Here is a 22281-nt window from a genome sequence, read left to right as displayed (position 1 = left end):
GGTTAAGGTGGGAAAAGTTGCGCGGTGAGCCGGTCTTTCCACGGAGTGACTCACGGGCAACGAAATCCTTTGCCTTTAGGGAGGGAAAATGGCACATTCCTAATTACTAACCCAGCTTAGTGGCTGAGAGAGGTTCTAGATCCAGATTGCCCGTCACTCTGCTAGACTTCTGAGTTTGGCTTGTGGTTTCTCAGAGGTGGACAGTGCCTCCTGCACAAAGTGGCTGTGCGTATTGAGGCCACTAGGTAGGAAGAAGTAGGATCATTAAGCAGAGCTTTTTCTGTGTGCTCTGGAAAAGGGGCCGCTGACCCCCAGGGATGCCCCACTGAATTAGGAAGAAAGGCGAGGAGAAAAGACACGGATAAACGAGACTGTTCTCAACATGTTAAAATATGTTGAGCTTTTGAGAACTCTGAATACAGAAATTGTAACTACACATGTCAGGAAACTAAGGGCCTCCAGAATTCCATACTTTGGAGATGGGATGATGAAAAGCCCCTTTAGCATTGCACCATGAGAATGTGTTTGTGACTCTTAAGATTGCCCTAGCACACGGCAGGAAGAAATTGGCTTTTGTTTTTATACATTATACACTATGCCACATCATGCTTTTTTTTTTTTTTTTTGGAAGGATTTATGACGAAAACTGTAAGGACACAAAGTAGTCCTCAGGAAGTCACAGGAAATTCTGGGAGCTTCTATCAGACAGATATGCAAATAAGCAAACCTGTGACTGACTCAAAGTACTTAAGGGTTTTGGCAAAATGCAGCAGCCACTGTAGGTCCGGAGTGGAGGTTCTTGGCTAGAGGCCAGCCCTGTCGCATTGTGACAAGACCTGGACTCTCTCAGCTTGGAACTGGTGGAAGAGAGAGCCCTGAGTAAGTAGTGAAGGGGGCCATCTTGTGGGCCTGTGGACAGGTCTGTAGGATCATGGAGAAGGTGTGGAAGCCAGTGGCAGCACCGTCCCACTTGACCTCTTTAGAGGTCTGTCCGACTTCTTGAATTTCGCTTTTAGAGGGAGTCAGTTGTTAGGGAATCCTGTGGGGTCAGTGTGACTCATCTTGGGTCAGGAGGTCAGCTGGACCTGAAGGTGTTCTGTGTCTGCGGACCTGTAGGAGCTGTGACATTTAAAAGCGGAATGAGGAAGGGTAGGTGGTACTTCCTTCCCACTGAACTTGCTGCCTGATTCTGTCAGGTCTGGGTGGGGCTGATAAGCAAGTAAAAATTTCTTAGGGAAGTGGTAGAACTCAAAGTCCATCAAGGAACTGGCTTCCGGAACTGCCTCCAAGCCAGTCTTTATTAGTTAAATTAACCAGAAACCTTGTTCAACTGTACGCCATAAGCCACCTTTGTCGGGTGACTTCTGCCGGGCTCCTAGCCTTGGCGGGTTCGAACGTTCCGGTGCAGGAGCAGGAGGATTAGAATTATTAGGCAAAAGAGAACACAGATATATAGGAGAAATAAGAAACATAGGATAGTATTGAGAGGGACATCCAGTGAATACTGAAAGTAGCCTACATTTAATTTCCATTTGCTTAAATATCCCAACCCTGAAAGGTAGGAGTAAGATACAAGGAATGAACAGACCGGTTGAAGGACTAGGGGCTGCATTCTTCCTGAAACATTCTGTTCCCAGAACAAGACAAAAGATGCTCACACTCTAGACCCAAAGATTCTGCAGGCAAACCACTCCCTGCGTGGAATCCATAGTTTTCTCCCTAAGGGAGTAGGAACCTACCTGGATCCTTAGACTTTTGTTGAGGTAGCAACAGATCTCCATCTTAATACCTGAAATACCAGGATATTAGCCACACCTGTTGACCATAACCTTGAGCGAGTAGAACTCTCTGACTTGTTACTTGAACTGTTGACAGTAACCTCGAAGGAACAGAGAAGTTCCAACTCTCTGACCTTTAGTCAAGACTGGACCCACACCTGTGGGCCCGGTCAACTGTGTGACACAGAAGCACATTCCTTTTTGTTAACTATGAAGGCTTTTTTTCTTTCTGTTTTGTTTTGAGACAGCGTCTCACCTAGCCCAGGCTGGCCTTGAACTCCCAACCTTCCTGTCTCACTTCCCAAGTGCTAGAATTAGAGGCAGATGATTGAAAAGACAAATTAGCCAGAATCACACAAATATCACACATTTTCTCTCACATGGATTCTAGGTTTTATATACATGAATACATGGATGGATGTTATTTTGCTGATAAAGACATCTTTATATTGTGCTGCGTGCATATAATATATGTAATATTTATGCATATAATATGCTATACATATTTATAATAACTACTACAGTATGTGATTCAGGTGCATGTGTGTTGTGTGTGCGCGCACATGTGCATGAATGCTATATCTAGGTTATAGTATGCCATCCATCGGGAAAAAAGTCAAATATAGGATGGAAAATTATATTCTCGTTTGATAAAGTCTACCGCTAAGCATTCGTGCTAGTGGATGGCCTTTGTAAATCAAGGGTTGCAGGGCAGCATCTGGGGTTTAACTGAGTAGTGGAACCCATGCCTACTGTGCACAGGCCGTGGGTTTGCTCCCCAGCTCTGGAAGGTTACTTGAAATATTTCATTTTCCAATTTTAAATACTTGCTGTTACGTTTTCTACATTCCTGTGCTACACGTGTTCTCTGACTACCATACATGTCAAGTAAAGAGGCTGTACTAAATGAAAAAACTACTGAATGACATAGCCTGGCTTGGTCATGGTTCGCCCGCTGTCAGCTGAGATCAGGATGCCGGTGTGTAATGTCTGACGAGATTTCAGATACCTCTCCTGAGACAGAAGTGACAGACTTCCCTACCAGCTGTTGCAGAATGGAAGCTGAAGGCTTGCATGCAAAGTGAGGCCGCTTGTTAGGTGTGCCACCCAAGTGATACTAAAAAAGCTGTCTTAGGCAAACCACAAGTAACAAGTTCAAGGCCAGGGCTATCTGAGCCTCTGTCTCACGCTGCCTTTGAGCACACACACTGAAAGGACATCAGAGTCAGCCCAAGATACCCCAAGACCAAGTTCCCAGCACTAAGGAGATTTCTTTGCCCCAGAAGGACATTGGCAGAGATAAGGGACAGACAGGAGATGGAGAAACAGAAACAAAGGAATGAGGGAGAGGGGAAAAGGGATATTTGCCCTGAAGGGGCGAAGGACTGTCTCTGGATAGGGAGGCGGCAGATGTGGCCAATAGGCAAATGGTGGTTTATGAAGGAAGAGGGGAACCCCATGTTAGGATGTGGTGTTTAATTTTTATTGGGCATGGTAATTAGGGTAGCCAAAGGGGGACTTCTGATTGATGGGCTTCAATACTTTGATAGCTGGACAATGGTAGTCAACCTTAGGGAAAGTGCTCAAATAAGGGACTACTTTTTTGGTTTTTCGAGACAGGGTTTCTCTGTAGCTTTGGTGCCTGTCCTGGAACTAGCTCTTGTAGACTAGGCTCACAGAGATCCTCCTGCCTCTGCCTCCCGAGTGCTGGGATTAAAGGCGTGCACCACCAGCGCCCGGCCTTTTGGCGGCTAACTTTAGGGAAGTAATCAAACAGTTTAGTCTGGTAGATGGGACAGGGGAAGGGCAAGGTCAGCTGGAGCCTTTTCGCCTTGCTCGAGTTGGCTAGAACCACTCACACACATTCCAGCCTAGTTTTGTTAAGCTAAAGTCATTTAAGCAAGGTGCAGTGATTTATGTCTATAGTTTCAACTACTTGAGAAACTGAGTTAGGTAAGAGGATTGCTTGAGGTCAGGAATGTGAGCTTGTCTTGGCAGCATAGTGAGATTTCCTAATTAAAAAAAAAGATTTGGTAGAGAGACTAGAACATATTATTAATAAATTTCAGGAGCTAGAGAGATGCCTAGGGATGATCTAGAGATGCCTAGTTAGAGACTGGAAAGGAAGGTGGAGGTCAGATCGTGAAGAGCCTTGTGCACAATTCTAGGAAATGCTGGAAGAAAAAAAAAAACAATATTATCCTCCCAAGAAGCAGTCTTGAGGAAAATGATGACCAGCCTGGGGGTTATTATTAAGGACGTAATGTCCACTCTGGTGAGATTAGCATAAATAAAAGCTTCCAGCTGGCTTAAGAGATTGCTTTAAAAGAAACTAATAGAGTTCACTATATTATGCTCGGTTTCCTTTATGTTTACATCTTCTTATTTTTCCCGTAGTCAAAATAAGCAGTGACCTTTTGGGCCAAAGGAAGCCGTTAGAGGGATTTAAAGAGGACACAAAACCAGGAGATGGGCTGGGAGCTCCGAAGTAGACTGCCTTAGATATCTTGATGGCTGCTGGTGGAGCTTGAGTTTCTGCTTGATCAAGGGCATCTGTGCCTTCTGTCTCCATGAACTGCTCTCTGCTGTCTGCCCCGCTATCAATACTTCACTGTACAAAGAACCAGCGGTGCCCGGTGCTCAATGACCATAGCAGCTTGTTTCCCAAGTGTCCCTTCAGTAGATGCTGTGTTTGCACTTTCTCTGGCCCTCTGGAAGCAGGAACTGGGGAACAGCTTCTGAGCGGAATTCAGCTTGAGAGAGAAGCAGCACCCGGATAGTGGGGAGGTGAAAAATGCCAGGATTCAGAGTGAGCTTTGGTGAGCTTGGGAGGGGTGTGAAGCTGAGGCAGTAGCCTCACGTTTATTTACTCTGAGAAGTTAGGTAGATGGTAAAATTTACTCTGGAATAAAGTAAGGAAGAAGATACATTCCTAGTGGGCGGAAATGGCAGTGTGGTTTGGGGCAGGAGTTGGTAAGCCTTTGCATTCTCAGCGCTCTCAGCTCTTGGGTGGACATCACAGTTCTCAGCCCTCTAAGCATGATGTCAAGGTGCTTTTTAGCCATGTTATGCATGTGTGAACCGGCTACATGCCAACAGCTATCCGTGTCTGGTGCTCAGTGCTCACTGCATACAGATGGAGCTGCTTTTGTCAGTTTAGGTAGTGATGTAAAACGTGCTCTATGTTTTTTCAGGGCAAAAAGTTTCAGAAGTAGATGTTCCATATTGTGTCGCTAAGATACCCTGAAATATGCATATATACAACGTGAATGTCCTCCCTTTGGGGCATAAGCTTGGGCAATTGGCTTCCGGTATCTCATAGGCTCTTGTTACGAATGCTAAACATTTCATGTGTTTTAAGAGATGTTTTCAGAACAAATGCATAAAAACCAAAACCTCATTTTTCTGGGCTCTTAGTTCATCAGGGAGGAATGAGGCAGAGTTTCATGGAGACATCTTCGAGTGGTTATTTATAGTCAAGTACTTGTATTTAGGTAGCATCGTCAATGCTTTAGCCATGTACAAAAGATGACGGGAGTGCTAGCTTTGCTTTAGCTGTTGGCTCCATCACACTGGGCTCTGCCCAGTTCTCTTCTGTCTGGCTGCTACATCCTGACTTGGAAACAGCACTTTTCCCAGACTTTCTCAAGCAGCAGTGGAATTGTAGACTTTCTTCTAATGTTACATTCTGAGTGTGCTCTTGGTTCCCATTGAAACTATGAAAAGACATAAGGTAAATAGATGAAGATTCTGTCAGATGATCCCGCACAAGCAACATCAGCAACTGTACAGGGCTCAGAATACATTTCAATGTAACAGGCTCACAAATGAAGAATGCATATTATATATGTGTAGATTTGAATTGCGTATGTGTTGATCATATTCATGATCCCTCCCCAACTCTTCTCTGATAGACCCTAAAATATAAAGGTGGGTGAACAAGTAGCGTTAATTTTTTTTTTTTTATATATCTTGACTTTTTTTTTGTTTATGCAATGTAGATTCTTTTACTGAAATTTCCCCAACATAGGCATCTTAGACAAATTCTTATGAGCTCTCAGAAAATACCTTTGTACTTGGGTGTCCCATTTTAAAGCAAACTGTATCTCATGTCTGCTTCGCACCCTAGCTGTAAACACAAGTTCCTTTGCGTGTCTCACTGAATTTCTCTTGTGATATTTGTTTCTGTAATTTGCTCCATGATAAATTCTCAGCAGCAGAGTTGCTGTTTTGGGAGATGCAGTCATTTTCAGTATTCATAAGATGAACAGAAAGAGGTCCTTTTAAAGGAGCTACCAGTAATTCACTTTTCCTGTCGTGTCCTTTTGGTGGTGGTTGCTTGGTTGAGCTTTTCGTTGCTTTTGAGTTAACTAGGTGGTTGATTAGTTGGTTCACTAGTTAGCTGGCTGGTTGGTTGGTTAGTTAGCTCACTGGTTAGCTGACTGGTTGATTGGTTGTTTGATTGGCTGGTTGGTTGAATGGGTGGATGGGTGGGTGAGTGAGTGATTGGTTTTGGGACATGGTCTCCCTGTGTAGCTGGCCAAGAATTCTCTGTATCAAGAATTCCAAGATTAAAGGCACAACCTTTAATGCCTGGCTCAAGGTGGCTTTTATGCTCTTTCTGAACTACAGTTTAATTGCGCTGATGTATGGCTATCACCTTTCCTCCTATCTCCTCCAGGCTCTCTCAACGGCAGTTGGGGGTGGACTTCTAAGGTCAATATCCCCTTATTGTCTATTGAGCCACCTTAATAGGCAAAGATAAGTTGGGGGGGAAAGCCCCCAAGTGAAAACCTCTATCAAGTAAATGTTTACAGTTGTATTTTACAAGCTACGTATAAAGAGCGTCTGTGTTTATGTCTAATGCTGTATGTTTATTTACATTCAACAGTATTCATGCTCATAAAGCACTTACCATTTCCCATGTACATCTGTGGTTCTGTTTTCTTCTACTACAGCAGAAAAGACCTCTGTTATATAGTCGTTAGACTATCTGCTGCTGTGATAGTCTCTGAACTCTCTGCTTCACGTGGCTGTTTGGCCTCATCTCCCCACAATCCCTAGTATGACTTGATTTCCCATTCGCCTTCCTTAGCAGCCTACGCTGTAAGGTGCATGCAGTAGCCCTGTTTTGCTTTGGGCCCCATGGAGCTGTTGAATCACAGCTCCAATGCTTGTCCGCACTTAGCTTCCTTTGCAGATCGTTTGTTCCTGTTCTGTTCTCACGTTTCCTTCATAAACTCATTTTCTTTTCTTTTCTTTTTTTGGTCTAATTATTCCATAAAGGGACCTTGGGTATATTAGAACTGAAAGTCTTATGTTGTGAATTTTCTAAAGGAAATATTAAATAAGAGCCTGTCCTAGGTTTTGCAAAGGGAAACCAGTAATTGGCCTTGAATCACCTCAATGTCAACAGTGCGTGCAGATGTGCCTTCCAGGATAGTTGTTAGATCACGGTAACACTGTGATGGAGCATGCAAGCTCTGCACAGGGACGTGTAGTAGCGGAAACCTTTGAGAACCACATGGTTGTTCACAGATTGAAGTGACGTTCTTGACTGAACTCCTGTCCCTGCTCTGAGAGAGAAGGGTCATTCTCTGAAGGTTACTGGACCTCTTGCTGTAGAAACAGAAAGATTTAGTTCATTATTTTGTTTTTCGTGTGTGTGCCTGAGTGTGTGTATGTGCATCACGTGTGTACATGAGCCCTTGGAATTCAGAAGAGGCAGTGGATTTCTTGGAACTGGAGTCAAGAGGGTTGTGAGTTACCAACTAAGAGCTCTTAACCACTGTGTCTCTCCAGCACCTAAAGGCTGGGTTCTAGTGAACTTCGTCTTCCCCTAAGGCATGTATGTCTAATGGCAGTGATTCAAAATACTATAATTAACCACTGATGTCTCCTAAAACAAAATTTAAATTCTTAGTTTTCTTTTCTTCATTTAGCAAAGAAAAATCAGCAAAAGAATATCTTATGTGTACATTCCAAATAACAATGTAACTATACATATTCATTAAAATTGTTTGACTAGCATTTTGTTAGACTTGAAATTTAATCCCTTAGCTAAAATTAATCTCTAATGTTATTTTCTGTTCTTTTCCTTTTATGTGTCACTCTTTAGTGGAATATTGAATTAGAATGAAAAACCTGGGACCCAAATTTGGGGAACACAGAAACTAATGTCTAAAATGTAGATTGGAAGCATTGGTCAAGTTAGCATTTCTGAGAGATAACTATTCATTGCAACGGGATAGTTGACATTCTAGGAAGAACTAGGACTTAGAGGAACTGGTACTTTCTAGAACCCAGAACATGCAAAGCCAGAGTATGCTTAAATAACCGTGCAAATGTGTCTTTAGGTAACCCATAGTCCTGCATCTTCTAGAGGACATTGAAACCAGCATCGACTGTATGAGTGGTCTACATTTGTTACTATTTCATTTGTGAAAGACTTTTTTTTAGTTGGCATAATCAAATGAGAAATGAAGATATTCCAGCCTTCCTGAGTCTTTCGTGGTCTCTTTTGTTTCTGAATTATTCTTTCCCTTCTTATTTGACTTTCCTGAGGAGACATAAGCACTTTAGGTAAATTTTATGACCTCTTCTTGCAGAGTATTAAATATTAAAACCTAAAGGAATCAATTTCTAGGTATCTAAATTCTGCTGTATAAGAACTGAGATTGTATAAGCAGATAAGTATGACCGTTTTTTCAACTAGGCTGTTAGAACTAACCTTTCTGGCACAACCCCATCCACACTAAACAAGTGCTGAATACTGTGTTTGACCACTGACTGTGAAGTGAGAAATGTCAGTTACAGGGGATGAATCTATTGAACAAATATCTGCACCGTATAGAATTTTATACATTGACAAAATTATAGTTTAGATTACTGGAACACCACAGCAATCTCATGCACAGCTATAATTCAGATTATTGAAAATACAAACATCTTTTTTTTTATTGTATAAAGGCTGCTTCCTTGGGCTAAAGTGGAAAAGTACTTTAGTGTAAAGACACACTTTCAACCCAGTTTATCCCATGCATCCATGGCTGTGTGTTCTTTTCTTGCTGTAGAGACAGAATGTAGACAGTAGGAAATATAGGTAGTTCTTCATACTACTGCTCAAAACATCTTGATGTTGAAAAGTACCATCTGCCGTCTTCCATCGCACCCTCCAAAAATTCTGCTGATGGGGGAGAATGGGAACAAGTATTTGGGCCAAAGAAAAAACAGGATTTCCCACCATTTGGGAAACATAAGCCAGGATTTCCCACCATTTGGGAAAAGTTTTAAGAGCCCAAGAGCATCTGATTTAAACTGAATAAAAGCTTAAAGGAGTGTTTGGACTCTTCCTTAGTCTTGAAGCAAATTTTATAGCCACTTAAGGGTCTGGGTAACTCTGTTAGTCTGCTTGTCTATTGATTCTACCAACCTACCCATCACTCACTTGTTTACCCATCTAACCTACCCATCACTCACTTGTTTACCCATCTAACCTACCCATCACTCACTTGTTTACCCATCCAGTCTTCCCATCACTCACTTGTTTACCCATCCAGTCTTCCCATCACTCACTTGTTTACCTATCTAATTTACCTGTCACCCACTTGTTTACCCATCCACTCTCCCCATCTCCCCGTCACTCACTGTTTATCCAATCTCCCTGTCACTCACTTCTTTACCTACCCAATCTCCCCATTCACCCATCACTCACTCCTTTATTCATCTTACTGAATGCTCCCTGCTGTACCAGGGTTTGTTACATTGTCCTTCTGTATCTTCCCTTCCCATTAAGATTTTCCTTCTGGGACTGGAGAGCTTGGTTCTCAGCTCACAACCTCTTGTATGTAACTCCAGTTCCAGGCCCTCTGGACACACACACACACACACACACACACACACACACACACACACACACACACACACTTTGTTTTCCCATCGCTTAGCAGATGCACCTGAATCTACTGATATTTTAACTTTGACCACATGGACTTACAATCAGCCCTAAGCTTAGGCCACAGCATGATGGGATGTCTGGTCCTCAGAACTAAGGTTCTATTTACCAATAAAGACTCAGGAGTCAGACATTGGGATGAAAATCTACTAGCTCAGAGAGACCGAAAAGTTGCTGCCTCCACCCCCTGATCCAAAGTTGATTTTTTTAACACAGTGAAATCAAATATCTCACAACAACAGAGAGAGAGAGAGAGAGAGAGAGAGAGAGAGAGAGAGAGAGAGAGAGAGAGAGAGAGAGATTCTCCTGCTACGGTGGCACCCTCACAGTTCCAAGTACAGTTAGTTCTCTTTACAAGACACACTGGAACCAGAGCCAGTAGCCAGAATTCTCCAGCCATCAGTAGCAATATATAGCCAGAAAATTGTCTAGAAAAAGACGTCAAACTTTAATATCCTTTGGAACGCTCTGCAGTGAGATCTCAATGAAGTGACTTCACAGCGCAGAGACAGTTGCCTCTGGCAGCACCCTGCACCCTTGTCTCCCCCACTGTACTCTGGACTATAGGTGATCCCTTCCTATAAAGTACTCCTCACACTATAATTTATTCTTTTCAACTTTGCAGAGCAAACATTTGCTCTGGGTAAGTACTCATTTCAGCCACTCAAGTGACAGTTGCCATTGAGAGCAGCCTTTCCTTGTCCCTAATCCTACTCATGGTGCTTGAGGTGTGCCTCGGTGGTGGAGGGCTCCGCCGGCCCAGAGTCAGTCTCCATTCCTGCAGGATTGTTAGAAAACCTCAGTTACAGAGCGTGCCTTTTGATCAGTTCCGTGTGGAAGCTCATCTTTCCCGAGTCACTTCATATTGTTTAGCTACACTTTGTGGGGTGAGGGAACGTAGACTGTGTAATTTTAGTTAAAATGTTTATCACTGGGTAGTTTAGTTAAAAGGTTTATCATTGGTTAGTTTAGTTAAATGGTTTATCATTGGCTAGTTTAAGTAAATGGTTTATCATTGGCTAGTTTTTTGCTTTGGTTTGTGAAAAACAGAAGTGCATGACAGTTCTGAATCACTGCTAACAAAATGTCCAGCTGTTTGGTCTAGCACTGTAAAGTGATACGCCAGCATAGAAGGTAGAGTGTGGAATAGACCTTGGTTGCCTAGTTATTTACTTGGACTACAATGGAGTTCCAGGCTAGTGTGGGAAATATGGGGAGACTGTGTTTCAAAACACACACACACACACACGCATGCACACACATGCATACACACACACACACACACACACACAAAAGAATTAGATATGGCAGGGGTATTCACCAGGTTATTTTTGTTGGCAAAGCTTATTGATGGTTTTCAATAAGCAATTGGTTGGTCATCTTTAGAATTTCCCAGATCATGTTGCTAAAAATAACAAAACAAACTTTTATTTTGAGATAATGTCTCGGGTGTCCCAGTCTGGCTTTGAACTTGCTACTTAGCTGGGGGTGACCTTGAACTCCCAATTTTCCTGTCCCCACCTCCCAAGTGCTGGGTCACTAAACCCAGGCTATGAAGTGCTGGGAATCCAACCCATCCCATGTCATCTTGCACGCAAGGCAAGCACCCTAGTAACTGAATCACACACACACACACACACACACACACACACACACACACACACACAATCTTGATACCACAACAAAACTTTGTGGTTGCTTCTGAAGTGGAATACCTCTCTCCCAAAGCACCCTTGTGTCTATGAGCGCACATTTTATTTGAGGAGGGGAGAGTTTCACAAGGTTAAGATATCCTTATCGCTAAGAAAAGCTTCAAGGCAGGCGATCTGCTCAGCTGGATCCTGTTACCATAGAGTAATAGACCAGTGGTGTGAATTTAACATGATAACATATTAGTGACACTAATTAATTTGAATATACATGACAGGCAGGTTGTCAGCAAGCTCCTTTTGCTCTGCCAAGATGAGGGTCAACTTATATACTAAAATTTTCCTACTTGGGTGTATTGTATATGTGTGTATGCATGTGTGTGCGTGAGTATGTGCATGCATGTGGGTTTTGTTTGCTTTGTTTTGTTTTTATGATGCTGAAGTTGACCCCAGGGCAAGAGTTCTGGTTCTACCCCTCAATTCCACCAGCCCTCTAAATGTATATTGCTATTTAGAGGTGTAATGGTCTGTCCTATCCCTTTAAGAGACAAACCACACCCACACCCTCCCCTGTCCCCTGAGGCAAGCTGATCTTCAGCTTTTAGCCTGAGTCCGGAACCACCTCTACCCCACCTCTCCTCTTCCCCCTTCTCCCCTTCCCTTCTATAACCCACTAAATAAATATCCAACTTCACTCTGCATGGTGTGCCTATCTGTCATGGTCTCTCATCCACCACGGGGCTGCCTGCCTTCGTGGCCTGCTGTGGTCTCATGTCCTGCTGCCCACTGCTGCTGCCCCTGGGGGACCTGCAGCTAATTTTAAACCATCACAAGAAGACGTTCCTAAGTGTTTCTGTCTCCTTCTATAAACAAAACAAAACTGATTTTTTTCTCTTGATCTTTGCACTGACTGATTGTTTACATTAAAATGTCATATCCTGGTGTTGGTAATGTGTCATTTAAGAAGTGAAACCTCTTGAGGTCAGAGTTCTGATTTATATCTGACCTTGGGAAACTTGTTTTGCCTTGCTGCTTCTTTTCTGACCTTGCCTTGAGTGACTAACTAGCTTTGTCTTTTTTCTTCTTCTTCTTCTTCTTCTTCTTCTTTTACATTGGGCTGACAATATTTTCTAGGGTTGTTATGAGTGATTGACTCAGGCACTAACCAGACATGCAAGTGACGTTTACTGTGAACCATTGCATTTTGTTACTCTTTTAGTCGGCTTGCCTTTTCAATGACTTTATGGTGACTGCTAGGTGTTCAGGTTTGACAGAACTTTGGGGTTGGTTAGCAAGCTCATCAGGTATTTGTTTCAATTCACTAATAGTCTGTCTTAAGACCTAATGTTAAGCTGCAGCTTTTTCTGCATCATACAGCTCAGTGTACACATGTCCATCATTTATAATTCCAGTTTGTACCAGTAGGATAATATTTGCTTTGACTGGGGTTTAGCTTTTATCTTGAATAGATTAAATTCTTCTAAACATTAAAACTCACATATAAACTCAGGTGAGTTCTTTTTTATTATTATATGTATATATTTAATTGATATTTTATTGAGCTATACATTTTTCTCTGTTCCCCTCCTTTTCCTCCCCTCCCCTTCAACCCTCTTCCAAGGTCCCCATGCTCCCAATGTACTCAGGAGATCTTGTCTTTTTCTACTTCCCGAGTTCTTTTCTTTATAAGCAGTATTTACACACTTATATCTTATCATGGTAAAGGAGTCAGGCACAGAGCAGGGCGGACTTGGAGGTCTAATAAAGTCTTTCTGAGCCTTGGACTTTATGCCCTGCCTCTGAATGTCTTTATCTAGCTTCCCATCAGCCCTGCAGAGGGAGATTCTTGGGAGTGAGTGGCCTTTCAGACTCCTTAGCTTGAAACTGTGATATGGATCCCAGGACCCCTTTCTTATTTTATTTACTGTAACCTCTACTAGGCATTGTTGACATTCTACTGCCCGTTCAGGTTGAATTCCCCTTAGCCATATACTGTATCATTTTTAGTAGTTATGTATCTCTTTTGTATCCTTAATAAGGGATATTAAACACATTTGATATCCTTTATCCTGAGTGCCTGGAGTCTGGAAAGTTTCTGATGAGGCAGATAAAGTGTAGAGAGATAGATGGTTCAGCCCTGAAGAATGCTTGTTGCCCTTGAGGACAACTGATGCTGAGCCCACAGCTGTTTGTAACTCCAGCGGCAGGGGCTCTACTGCCCTCTTCTGGCCTCTACAGGCACCTGCATACTTGTGGCATACACATTAATCAAAACAAATCAAAAAATGTTTTGGATTTAGGAATTTTTTAATTTAGGAATATTAGTATATACATGATGCTGTTTCTCAGAGACAGAATCCCAGTCTAACTCAAAATTTATTTAACACACACACACGCACACACAACTGGGGATAATTTTATACAGTATTTTAATAATTTTATATGTGAACCATGAGTTATGAACTCATGTGATTTCAGCATTTCAGAGGTTTTTCAGAACAGGCAGCCAATTCATACCACCCCAGAGTTGTTTTTTTTTTTTTTTTTTTTTTTTTTTTGGTTTTTCGAGACAGGGTTTCTCTGTGGTTTTGGAGCCTGTCCTGGAACTAGCTCTTGTAGACCAGGCTGGTCTCGAACTCCCAGAGATCCGCCTGCCTCTGCCTCCCAAGTGCTGGGATTAAAGGCGTGCGCCACCACCGCCCGGCCCCAGAGTTGTTCTTAACAGTGAGAGATTCAGAAGTTTCTGAATTAGGTCTTATGCTGGATAGTGAGTGTTTTACAAATCTTTCTTCCAATGAACATTGAAAACATGCTTAAATAGTTTGTGTGCTTCTTATTTCATTGGGGGGGGGGTGCGCCCAAAAATTAGGGATGGGGTGAAAGTGCCATCATGGCAGCACCATTGTGTGGTGTAATGGCACAGATCCAGTGCCACTCCCGTTTTAGAGTTCTTGTCAAATTACAGGAGAAATCCTACCGGGATTGTTAGAATTCAATGACAAATTATATGTGAATATAATAGTGTATAGCATATCATCTCAATAGCGTATTGTCTGTGGCTATAATAGTGTGATAGCATATCATCTGTGACTATAATAGTAGTGTGATAGCGTATTGTCTCAGTAGCGTATCCCCTCTCCCTTCTTAAGAGGGTGGTGTCTCTGTGTTTGTTTTCTCCCCATCAGTATTGTTTTTTTCATAGTTTTTTTTTTCACAAAAAATTACAAATATTTTCTTGTAATTAATTACTAGGATTTGAGGACAGTTTTGTCCTTTGCTATGGGGAGTCTATCAATCCGAAAGCTTGTGGTCAGGTGTTCAGCATATTTGTTAGGTTTTTCAAATCATACAGGTTCTGTCATAAAGATGCATGGGTGTTTAACCTGTATAATACAGTGGTATGTGCATGAGAAAACCGGTTTCTTGTGTATGCGCTTTATGCTTTTCATGAGTTACCTGGCTGTTCACTTGTCCTGGTGTGCTGACTGGTTTTATGTCAGCTTGACCCAAACTAGAGTCATCTGAGAGAAGGGAACCCCAATTGAGAAAATGCCTCCATAAAATCAGGTTGTAATCGAGACTATGGGATGTTCTTTAAATTAGTGACTGATAGGGAGGGCCCAGCTCATGGTGGGCAGTGCCATCCCTGGACTGGTGGTCCTGGGTTCTGTAAGAAAGCAGGCTGGGCAAGCCATGGGGAGCAAGCCAGTAAGCAGCACTCCTCCGTGACCCCTGCATCAGCGCCTGCCTCCAGATTCCTGCCCTGCTTGAGTTCCTGTCCTGACTTCCTTCAGTGATGTACAGTGCCGTGGGAGTGTGGGTCAAAGAAACCATTTTCTTTCCAGCTTGCTTTTCGGTCAGTGTTTCCTCACAGCAACATGGACCCTGGCTAGGACAGTTGATTTACTGAGCAGTAGTGAAGATGACAGACATAAGATGCAGAAACACGATACGTGATCTGTCACTCAACAGAGGATTCTCAACTCAAGAGGGCAAGGGGAAGCGCCAGTGGGAATGTTTCACACAAGACATCAGCTCGCATAATACACAACTAAACGTGGTGTTGACACCGGCAGAGCCCACTTTGTGGTTATAAAATGAAGAGGGTCATACTGATGCACCAAAACCCAATCTCAGCATGTTGCATTTGCTCTCCCAAGACGGGCGGGTTTGTAAAAGATTTTGAACTGTCTCTGTGTTACCTAGGTTAACTCATGGTACTTGGCGAGCTTGGTGCTGGTTCGTGCTCTGGTGTGGAAACCCAAACAAGTCGACTAATGGAATTGTCACCCAAAGAAGTGGCTTTGGTCATTTTCTCAGGCAGTGAGAGGAAGGGATAATATGACATGGCCACCATCATCACAACATTGAGTCTGGTGGTGGAACGACACAGACGAAGGTGTCATTCAACCATAATGAAATCCATAGGAAAATATCTATTCTCCTGCTAATGACACTCAGTGGGTACTGCGCTCACTCAGTGACTCCTCCAGTTCCTCCTAACGGCTCACACTCAGCACGATCCATCGTTATCTCAGTGAGGGTCATACTGGTCCCCTGAGGTAGGTGCTGGAACTCTTCCTCTTGGGGGAAAAGAGTGACTGGATTTTCCTCTCCACATTCTATGTTCTAGAACTAGATGACGACCTTACAAAGGCTTCCTGTAGGCATGAACACCAGGCTAGGAGCACATGAGGAATATGTTAGTCAACTAGGCTGGAGTGGGTAGACACCAGCCCTCGCTGCTTGAGGGTGTCTTCCTCAGAAGAAGGTGTCCATGGTGGAGAGAAGTTACTGTTGGAGTCGTCTTGCCAGGGCTCCTCTTTGCGACACTCATTCTTCCCGTGGCATTTCCTAAGGCACTGCAGAGAACATTGGTCAGGCTGGAGGAACCCCGGCTTTCCCACCTTCTCTAGTGCCTCGGTAGCTAGGAGATTTTTCAAAGGGGCAAGAGGAAAGTGAGCCATTGGGAGTGACCCCTCGTGGCTACTCACCCTCCGCTGATCCTATTTTTCTACCAGATCAACTTCCCTGCTGGTTTTTCTTTCTCAAGGGTGGGCTGTGTCTGCAGGTGGATGCCTCTTGCCAGAGGAGAGGGATCTGTAACACATAAATCTAATTTTTTATCTAGGGGCCAACTCTTCTCAGTCTTTCTTTCACAATATGAATATTTCCTTGTCTCCCAGAGCCTTGTGGTGGCTCTAGCTCTCCGACTCAACCAGCTGCTCTTGGCTGAGTTCATGTGTGAGCGCACATGCATGCATGCATACCAAAGGTCAACATCGGTGTCTTCCTTAGACATTCTGCACCTCTTTTCTGAGCCGGGGCTGTCAGTCTGCCTCCCACTAATTCAGCTAGACTGCCTAGCCAACGAGCCCAAGGGATTCACTTGTCTCCAGTTGCCGTGCCCACTCCCACATGCGCACTGGAGTTGCTGGTGTATTCCACCTTGCCTGGTGATTTTAAGTGGGTGCTGGGGATCCAAACTCGGGTCCTTCTGCTTGCACAGCGGGCATTTTAGGTGCTGAGCCATCTCCTTAGTCCCAACAACAACAAAAACAAACAAGCCAACCAGCCTTTAATCTGCCCCTGCGTTCCTCAGTGTTGAGATGGGAAGTGTCCAATAAACTCCTGTAGTTGATCTGTGTGCCACCATAGTGTAAAGGAAATACCTGGAGGTATCAACCGAGCCACTTAAACTTTCCTCTTTTTACATCCGTTTAAAGGCTTAGCCGTCACTACGTTGAATTTAACCGTATTTACCCTGCGAAGGAGGCCTTTAAGACTGGAAGAAGGATGCTAAAGTTGTGCAGTGTACTCAGGGTGGAGACTAATTACAAGGTTGCAGAACTCTTCAGGTGGCTGGGCTGGTGGCCCGACTGAACTGCTGCTTTCCTAAATTGGGAACAGCTGGGCCATAGTGCGAGCTAGTATAAGAGTCGCTGGCTTTGCTCAGTGTGGTAAGAAGTCTCTGCTCCTCCGTGGAGCCTGGGGCGCTTCAGCCAAAGGTTGCCTTTCCTCAGCCACAGAAAGGTAAGTGCTTCAAGTGGCCTGCTGAATGCCAGATGCTGTTGCTCGTTGTATCGAGGAGTTATCATTTTCCTGTGGTGGTTTTAGGAAGTTCCCCTGCAGCTGCTCCTCTACCCTTCTCCCAGATGAGACCCAGTGAAGGCTTTGTAACTTTGTTAGTTTGAAGGTTGTTGACTTTGTTTGTGGTGTGTGTGTGTGTGTGTGTGTGTGTGTCTACGAAAGGGGAAACCAAGGCAGTGTCATTTAAAATAGGTTGAATGTGTTGCTTTGCAGTTCATGAAAGCAGTCAACAAAGGGATCATAGGTTTTTAAATAGGGAAGTTAGAAACTGGACTGTTCTGGAAAATGAGCGTGGCAACTATCCAGCAATTCAGCAGAGCTTCCAAACCCTTTAAAATTTTATTGTATACTTTTGAGGCAGGATTTCTTTCAAACTTTAACTAACCTGGAACTCACTATGTCACCCAGGGTGACTTCAAAGTCATCATAGTCCTCCTGCTTTAACGTCTTGAATGGTGTCATTAGAAGTGTGAGCCACCATGCCCCCATTGGATCCCTTTTCTTAGAAAAGGTTCATCATACATTCTTTGCAGATCAGGAAGGAGTGATGTGGTCTCCAGGCAGGTTCTAGCGTATTATGACTTCGTGGTTAGCAACTTGTGAAGTGGTTGAAATGTTAGGTCCTGGCTCTATCAGAAGAAATGAACAAGAAATTGATTGTTAAGATATGCTGACTTCAGCTCAAGGACAGACAAGAGTCCCAAGCTTGGGCACTGTACAATCCAGCACTGTATAAATAAATCCAATCTCAGGGGCACTGATTTTGTTCTGAGGATGTCTTTGTAGAGCAGGCGCTTTGGTATTAGTTACCTTACTTCTGAGAATGTTTGCGTCTCCAATGGTTGGGAATCAGAAAAGCCATTGCTGACTTTGTTTTCCTTTGTTCTTAGGAGGGACCACATCATCTTCGGTGGGGAAAGAGTTGCCTTCCTTGTGTGAATACCCAACAGATTGTATGGGAGGAACTAAGAACCAGAAAGCCACCGTCTCCATTTTGTACCAGCACACACAATCCCTTCTAAGAGTCCATGTTGATCTTGGAAGTGGAAGGATTTAAAAGAGTTACGTTTCCACAGAGAACAAGAACCTGACCATCTCCTGTAGCTCTGAAGGCTGGCAGACGATGGATATCATAGAGACAGCAAAACATGAAGGCCATTTGGAAAACCAAACCAGTAACTCTCCCGACACTTACACAAGTCCTGCTGAAGCTGTAGAAGAAGAAAACAAAAACGGCAATGGTAAACCCAAGAGCTTGTCCAACGGGCTACGAAAGGGCGCCAAAAAGTACCCGGACTACATCCAGATTTCTATGCCCACTGACTCCAGGAACAAGTTTCCCCTGGAATGGTGGAAAACGGGCATTGCTTTTGTGTACGCTCTCTTCAACCTTGTCCTGACGACTGTCATGATCACAGTCGTGCACGAGAGGGTCCCTCCCAAGGAGCTCAGCCCTCCACTCCCAGACAAGTTTTTCGATTATGTCGACCGTGTCAAATGGGCATTTTCTGTATCAGAAATAAATGGGATTGTATTAGTTGGGTTATGGATCACCCAGTGGCTTTTTCTGAGATACAAGTAAGTATTGACTAATAATGTGTTTGGGTTTGGGTTCAGTTTGCTTTGTAAAGAGATGATGTGTCATGAATACTATCTTTCTCAGATTCTTCTAATGCATTTGGTTTTACCTAGGCATTTGAGGAAAGAAATCGGAGGTAGGCATCATTGAATAAATTCAGCCGCTCTTCCGTAAGTGGTCATTGAGTGGCCACGTGTGAAAGCAGGAAGCTGCAGTAGTCTTGTGTGTGGAGAGGGACTCAGTTTACCCATTTACAGCATAGTGCCTTGTTTCCAGTCATATGGTGTCATACTCCTACCCTAAATCAAGATGCTTGGACATGCCTTTGATCCCAGAACTTGGGAGGTAAAGGCAGAAGGGTAGCAATGAGTTTGAGGTCAACCTGGTCTACATAGAGAGCTCAGGACAGCCAGGACTACAAAGGAAGAAGATGGTAGGAAAGGAGTAGAGTGTTTTCAGGCTCTCTACAGGTGCAGTAGGAAGTAGGCCAGGACACTAATTTATTATGGGATGATTGGTCTGCCGTCAACAGTTTGCTTTGAGTTTACGTCTATTCTAACGTTCTTAAGCTTTCTTTCCTTTCTTGTGCTTTTCCTACCAGGCACAAAGTAACCAGTGTTTGTTTAAGAAGCTGAATTTGGAACTGGGTTTCGGTGGTTAGAGTTTTAGATCTCTAAAGTAAACTTGTCTTCCTCTTGGCACTGAAAATGAGAACAGGGCCCAATAGTTCAGCCCCTGCCTTCCTCCCCCATCTCAGAACTGTACCAGCCAGGGAGTAGTAAGCTGTTACCTTGATGATATGTTACAAAACTGGGCACAGCTCTGACATGGCTATTTCTGCTTCTCTGTGTGAATTCTGACGTCTGGTCCACAAAATTAGAGGCCACTCAATTCCCCGTCCTCTCATTTGTCTTTGGATGTTTGCTTTCTATTGGATCCCAGGGATTAAGTCCCTAAAATACAAGTTTGAGTAAAATACCCACAATTTAGTGCTTTTTAACAAAAAGTGAGGCATGGGAACTCCCACAACACAGCTTCAAAATTCAGAGTCAAATAAGAGTTCAGTGTTAGTGCCACAAGTTGGCTTTTAGGAGAGTCAGCGGGCAATGGCAGCACACACCTTTAATTAGAGGCAGGGGGATCTCTGTGAGTTCGAGGCCTGCCTGGTCTACAAGAGCAAGTTCCAGGACAGGCTCCAAAGCTACAGCAAAACCCTGTCTTGAAAAAACAAAAACAAAAAAAAACTCAAAACCCCAAAACAGACAAAAACTCCATTTAGAAGAGAGAATAAAGTTGACTGTTGCTCTGTAACTAAGACTGCTTTCCCAAAGACTTTCCCAAATGCAACCCTACAGTTTTCAAAACTTGCATGGCAAACCAAAGCCATCCATGCATAAAGTTTCTTTATTATAACTATCAAAATATTTCATCAGTGTATTTAGTTAAAAGAGCGATCAATTGTGTTTAACTTAGTAGAAGTGAATCGCTGCTGCACAAGTCAGGTATGGCTTTTTTTATGCTAAAAGCAAGGGTGTATTTATTGACTGATAGTTTCTTTTTAGTGCTTGGATGCGACTAAACATAGTAGGGCTTGCATAGGCTATGGCTGGTTGCTTTCTCCTTCAGTTTGGGGGTAAAGGCTCTTCATATTCACATTTGCATGAAGAGCTATTTAGGCTAGCATGTGGCTGGAGTCTGTCTACAGAGGAGCCTTCGTCTTGGTTTAGGTGAGATCTAGCTGTTATAACTGTCTTCCTGTGGCCGTCTCAGAGTCCACCATGTCAAGACACATGGTATTGGCGGGGGGATGTAGCTCAGTACATCCCTGGGCTCACATGCACGAAGTCCTAGGTTACATCCCCAGGCCACAAAGGAAAACGTAAAAAAGGAACAAAGGAAGAGCTACTAAGATCACAAATGGCACTAATCTGCCATTTCAGTTTTGAAGTAGATTTGGACCTTGGATTTTGTTACTGGTAGAATTGTCATAACCTTCTTCTTAAAGCCCTAGCTGAGTAAGAAATTCTGCGAATCCAAGCCTCTCTCAATGTGTCCCTTTTTCTTTCTTTCTTTCTTTCTTTCTTTCTTTCTTTCTTTCTTTCTTTCTTTTTTTCTTGGTTCTGGTATCAAGGACCTCACACATGCCAGGCAAACCCTCTACCATGGAGATACCTCTCATGTCTCTGTTTCTTTCAAAAGCTCTGAGGAAAAACACACCGTGAACAGTTCTTTTTTTCTAAGGAAGCCTGGGGAATGAGTGTTTCACCTAAGTTAATATTCTGTTCTGGGCGCAGAATGCTGGAATGAATCTAATTGACTCCTAATAATATTTCCTTATTTCTTGTTGTTGTCTAATAGCATGAAGCACAATTCAGAGCAGTGCTCCTGTGGGGCCTGGGCTTGAATTCACAGAGTGAATTGCTTTCACTTAACCAAGGAAAAACAGCCAGCACTGTTGACTGTCTGTTCCTTTTCAGTACTAAGACAACAAAGCTAGGTTACCAAATACACAGTAAGTCAGCACTTCCAGCTAGCTACCCTGGGTCTACTTCTTTCATCTCCCCTCACCTGAAACCCAGGAATCTTCTCGAAATAGCTGTCAGTGGCAAACAACCAAAATAGATATTTATACTTTTTTTTCTTTTAAATTATAAGTCCCAGCAGTTACCTGAATTTGACCTTGGTCCATGTGAGAACCATGTGTCTTGGAGAAAACTTAAAATACTCCTCATCTCTGAGGGTGCCAGTTCTTCTAAGAGTCTTTTGGGCAGTGATGGTTTGGAAAGTTTGAGAACTGGGAGGGTGAGAAGCCCAGCGGAGGGAGCACACGGTATGTTCTAGAGAAGTTAAAGCCCACAGCTGGAGGTGGGTGACGCATCCCCACTCATTCCCATCCATGTTCAGAGCCAGCGCTTGCAGACATAACAGAAAGGAGGCTGTCACCGTGAGCTGGAACCGAGAGCCCACAGACCTCTATACCCACGCTGCCCCCATGCAGTCATGCCATTGGCAAAGCCCTGGCTGGTGAGCTCAGTCAGCTTCCAGAACAGGCTTAGGCTGAAGATTGCAAAGAGCCCAGAGCCACAGTCAAGACGCCATCGTCCTTAAAGCTGCACAGGGAAAAGGACTTTTGCTCTTAATTTCTTGACCAATCTCTTTTTCTTTTTGTTTTAATTTTATTAAATTTTGTTTTAATTTTTGAGATGAGACTGGCCTTAAATTCATTATGTA

The 22281-nt window shown here is 43.4% G+C and overlaps 1 protein-coding gene across 7 annotated transcripts in view; it reads left to right on the top strand.

The window, feature by feature from the left end:
- The window catches only part of Sgms2 (sphingomyelin synthase 2), a 69091-nt gene that overhangs the window by 31424 nt on the left and 15386 nt on the right, over nucleotides 1-22281 (top strand). For all 7 annotated transcript variants that reach the window (XM_050146632.1, XM_050146548.1, XM_050146777.1 and 4 more), the window contains one exon: nucleotides 18362-19049. In XM_050146632.1, coding sequence (XP_050002589.1) covers nucleotides 18595-19049 — 455 coding nt within the window. In that variant the 5' untranslated portion in view covers nucleotides 18362-18594. The remainder of the gene's footprint in view (nucleotides 1-18361; nucleotides 19050-22281) is intronic.

The sequence above is a fragment of the Alexandromys fortis genome, unplaced genomic scaffold (genome assembly GCF_014885135.2).
Source record: "Alexandromys fortis isolate MF-2015 unplaced genomic scaffold, M_Fortis_MF-2015_v1.1 scaffold_19, whole genome shotgun sequence".
Taxonomy (NCBI): Eukaryota; Metazoa; Chordata; class Mammalia; order Rodentia; family Cricetidae; genus Alexandromys; species Alexandromys fortis.
This window is presented reverse-complemented; position numbering and strand designations above follow the sequence as displayed.